Source organism: Eurytemora carolleeae, unplaced genomic scaffold (assembly GCF_000591075.1).
Source record: "Eurytemora carolleeae unplaced genomic scaffold, Eaff_2.0 scaffold1174, whole genome shotgun sequence".
In the NCBI taxonomy this organism is placed as follows: Eukaryota; Metazoa; Arthropoda; class Copepoda; order Calanoida; family Temoridae; genus Eurytemora; species Eurytemora carolleeae.
The window spans coordinates 3,966-9,050 of record NW_019397267.1 but is presented as its reverse complement, the minus strand read 5'-3'; the positions used below and the strand labels follow the sequence as shown (position 1 = coordinate 9,050).

Here is a 5,085-nt window from a genome sequence, read left to right as displayed (position 1 = left end):
AATATTACCAGGAGTTCTGGTGTGTAGTTAGGAAAGGTTTAATATATGTTCAATATTACCAGGAGCTCTGGTGTTTAGTTAGGAAAGGTTTAATATATGTTCAATATTACCAGGAGTTATGGTGTGTAGTTAGGAAAGGTTTACTATATGTTTAATATTACCAGGAGTTCTGGTGTTTAGTTACGAAAGGTTTAATATACGTTTAATAATATCAGGAGTTCTGGTGTGTGGTTACGAAAGGTTTGATATATGTTCAATATTACCAGGAGTTCTGGTGTTTAGTTAGTAAAGGTTTAATATATGATCAATATTACCAGGAGTTCTGGTGTGTAGTTAGGAAAGGTTTACTATATGTTTAATATTACCAGGAGTTCTGGTGTGTAGTTAGGAAAGGTTTAATATATGTTTAATATTACCAGGAGTTCTGGTGTTTAGTTAGGAAAGGTTTAATATATGTTCAATATTACCAGGAGTTCTGGTGTGTAGTTAGGAAAGGTTTAATATATGTTTAATATTACCAGGAGTTCTGGTGTGTAGTTGGAAAGGTTTAATATATGTTTATTATTACCAGGAGTTCTGGCGTGTAGTTAGGAAAAGTTTAATATATGTTCAATATTACCAGGAGTTCTGGTGTTTAGTTAGGAAAGGTTTAAAATATGTTCAATATTACCAAGAGTTCTGGTGTTTAGTTGGGAAAGGTTTAATATATGTTTAATATTACCAGGAGTTCTGGTGTGTAGTTAAGAAAGGTTTAAAATATGTTCAATATTACCAAGAGTTCTGGTGTGTAGTTAGGAAAGGTTTAATATATGTTTAATATTACCAGGAGTTCTGGTGTGTAGTCAGGAAAGGTTTGAGTTGACCGGCCTTTGTGTCGGGGAAGCCTTTACAGTGTTCAGGGGCACCATGCCCTTCCCCGCCCTGAGGGGCGTAGCCATTAACGTGAAGACAGGGATTGTATTCCCTGCCTCCTTCTCCCACCGTGGACCAGATATGGATCTAAGGTTAGACATCCTCTCTTTAAAGGGACTGTTTGCTTAATTTCAAGAGTTGTATCATTACATGCCAGATTCACAACGGTACCCTTTAAAACTGTTTCCGAGCAAAACGTTATGAAAATATGATAATTCTAACTGCATTTTCTATATGATAACGACTTGCGTATTTATGGTGTTCAGACAAGAAAGGAAGTTAACAAAATTGAGCTTTTTAAATATGTACACAAAGAGAACATGTTCACAATTAATTTAGAAGATGGGCGCGAAGCGCCCTCTAAGGCTAGTATTCATACATTTTTGAATAAATATAAAAGATTTTAGAACCACGACATGCTTGGTGCTTGTTTCAGTTTAAAGTAATTGGCAAAATGCTAATATATTTTTTCATGAGAGATTGCAACTTTTATATCACTGTGGGTTTATACACAATTCACAATTTTCTTTTAATCGATGAATATTCCATTTCTTAGGTTGGCTAGAACACTGACCGGTGGTGAGGGGGTTGGTATGCTGGATATATACTCCCCTGAGAGAGAAGAACTGCGGATAGGACCATTCTCCTACCTTCCCATGAGATCAGTAGATATATGGTTGGGACAATCAGATGATTTTATTCTACAGAGTTTAACACCATGTCCTGAGGTTGTAACAGACAGAGAAGGTTTTGTAAGACAGGTTCGGGATACGTTGAGAATAGTTAAATCTCATCCCTACCCATCCGTTACACTTTTCCAATCTAACTCACCAAGAAGTTACAGGAAATTCAATCATAATATTATGTTGTTCACCAAAAAACTCTCCACTTTTCAATTAAATTATCATTCTTGTTAAGTTAAAAAAATATTTAAGAATAAAATTGATTTAAACTAAAATTTTATTTGTTTTCATCAAAAAAGCTTATTTCTTTACAAAAATAACTCCCCTAAAATAAAAAAATGAGCAATGGTGCACTTTTTCTAGTTTCTCTAAAATATATTCTTAGATATGGTTATAAACAGTAAAAAGCGTACTGATATTCGCCATTATTAAAGGGACTGTAAAGGAAAAATGAAAGGGGGTATAGGCTGAAACCTAAGTATTTTAGGTGAAAATCGAGACGCTTAAGAGTTCTATCTGACGTTCCTGTCTCGAGAAATTGAAATAAAACTGTGTCAGAGGGGGGGGGGTACAATTCGACACTTTGCGACATCAAATTTTGTACATGCTACGTTTGGTCCTAAAAATTGAGATAGAAGGCTGAATTTTGGCATGCAGCCTCAAATTCTGGTCATCTACATAGATCACGAAGAAAATTTGAGATCGAAGGTCATTTTTATCCATTTTGACCTTCATGAATTCAGAAAATACTGGAAAATACCACTTTTTCACTCGAATTCAATTATTTTAATTTAAACACACATGTTTTCATATTTTTTGCTACCACATAAGTCATGTGCTGATATTAACACATATATCCGACCTCCAGCTTGACCTCCTTCAATAATGACCTCTAAAAGATAAAAATATAAAATCATTGTAAATGGGTCATGTTAGGTATCAAATTATAGGTTTTTTGGTGTTCCGCGTCCATTCTGAGACCCCTTTTTGACCTCAGATGATCGTGACCTCCAGATATCAATGGCCTCTTGAGGTCGAAATTTTAAATCAATGAAAATAATTCATGTGAGGTATAAAATCATAATTTGGTGTCCCTTTAAGTAAAAAAAAACGATGTAAGAATAAAATTGATTTTAACTAAAATTTTAACCAAAAAGAGTTTATTTCTTTACAAAAATAACAGTCCTATTATCAAAATATGAACTATGGTGCACTTAGTTTCATCAAAATATATACATGGATACGGAATTATAACCAGTAAAACGCGTACTGTTATGCGCCAATTTTTTTACGATCATAACTTTAAAAATGTGCCATGCATTGAACATTTTAAAATAAAAGATTGAATAAAGACGACTGTCTCCTAAAGGTTAAAATTAAAGATTTTGACTGATTGATTGATTGATTTGCTAGACGGGATGAGAACAGTGGAGAGTGGATACTAAAATATCAAAATGAATGGTTCAGGTAAAACTTCATTTAGAAAGTTAAAATTTTAAGATAATGTTTTTAAAAATATGTTTTTTTTTCAGAGGATCGTCAGGAGTAAAACCAGAAGCATTTCAGTTTAATTTTTATGTAAAACAAGAACATTTCAATAATTCGTGGCAACTTGGGCATGCAGCCTATTACTAGGAGACTAAGCATACTACACTCATTGGATGCATGCTGATTGTCGATATGCACGAGAATGCTGCTCTAGATTCGATCATAACTTAAAAACTAAACTGATTTAAATTTTTAAACCTAAAAAAATGAGCATACAGCGAGAACCAGAAAACAAAGGAATAGGAAAACGACACCATAGCAATACTTAAGTGTATTTGATGACTTGTTACAAAGCAAATACTTTTACTAGTAAGTTACGAAATCACTTATAAAGTGAAATGGGTCTGTTTAAAATGCTCATATTCATTGGATTGTTTAAAGTCATAGCTGGAGCCTGAAAGTCGACTTCCTATTCCCCACTTTTCTGGTTATCACTGTATGTAATTAGTAATTACAGTGATAACCAGAAAATAATGGAATATGAAGACGAAATTATAGTAATACTCTTTAGTGTTTTTGATGACGTCACAAAGAAAATAATTTTACTAGACACTTATTAAATTTCTAATTTTATGATGTAATATTTAAAGCATGATTACTGATACTGTAGTATTCTCTCACTACTAAATTGTGCAATGATTTGGCAAACTTAAATTGGCAAACTTTGATAAGATCACACTTCAAGTTATTCTACTTGTTTTCAGATCAATTATCTTTGCAACCTGACAATATTGCAGATCGGGTTATTTCCATTACTCGGACCTAACCCTCATGCGCTGTTGTGATCTTTGCAATCTGGCATTATTATACTTCGGGCTATCTCTATCATGCAGAGTAAACCTCATATAACTATCTGCTCGTGCAATAATTAACACCCAAAGTAATAAACATATTTTCTATAATGTTACTTCATTTACTTACATAATCATAAACGCATACATAACATTAAGTAAAGATAAACTGATGACATAATTGTTAGCCTTGATCCCTTTTGTTGTTAAATTACTGAAATTGTTGAGTTTGCATTGTTGGAATTATATTACTCATCATAATGTGATAATTATTACTAAATTAACATTTTCTTCAAATTTATTTGTAATATTTTAATGCTAACAAAGACAATTTAAATTCTTTTAAGAAGTTTATTTTTCCAATTTATTTTGGAAAATGTAATATGTGCCGTATCGGAAATTTTAGATATTTTTGGCGGATAGCAATAAGACGAGGATTTAGATAACGACTAACTATATTTTTAAATATAAAGTTACAAAGTAGAAAATATATATATATGACGTGGCTTCTACTATCTTCCCCTATACTTCTCCCTGCCGCGAAAGGTTCTTCCTAGGAAAGACGACTTTCATAGCCGCCACATATTTCACAAATAATTTAAATTTAGAGTTTTAGGCAATTATGCAAATTGAGCGTATTTTTTCGCAATTTGTATACCTGAAATAAAATGATACACATCTCCACAAATTCGTGATATTTTTACTTAAAGCTGGGTTATAAAATATTTACTTCAGAAAAATTAGATATTTACACTACTTTGAAATCTATACTTATGCAAATTTGCGTTTTAATTGCGTAATTGGAGCCAAAATATTATGCGTTTACGATGCCTACGCAATTTGGATAGCTGGGTATGTAACTAGCTTGTTCAATGCCCTATAGTACCGATTGGACATGCCCATATTATAGACATCACAAATGGTACGGGGTTCATCATTATTACCCATAAACTTATAACACGGCTGGAACACACTCTGTGGTAGTCTGGCCGCCAGCTGACCACAGTTATCAAGGACACTCAAGAATTTCCTCAGAACTACATAGGCCCCTGATTTAGTTACAGTTTCGAGCATAGTGATAACCTCCTCTGGAGGAAGTGAGATAATCTTGTCCTCCACCCAGCCTCTGAGAAATTGCCTCTCACAAGACT

The 5,085-nt window shown here is 33.2% G+C and overlaps 1 protein-coding gene across 1 annotated transcript in view; it reads left to right on the top strand.

The window, feature by feature from the left end:
• Positions 1-4,045, top strand: part of LOC111713151 (protein N-terminal asparagine amidohydrolase) — a gene marked incomplete in the record, with an annotated part of 10,237 nt that extends 6,192 nt beyond the window's left edge. The window contains 4 exon segments of the mRNA XM_023487957.1: positions 827-1,004; positions 1,469-1,756; positions 3,009-3,062; positions 3,128-4,045. Coding sequence (XP_023343725.1) covers positions 827-1,004; positions 1,469-1,756; positions 3,009-3,062; positions 3,128-3,230 — 623 coding nt within the window.
• Between the last annotated feature and the right edge of the window lie 1,040 nt (positions 4,046-5,085).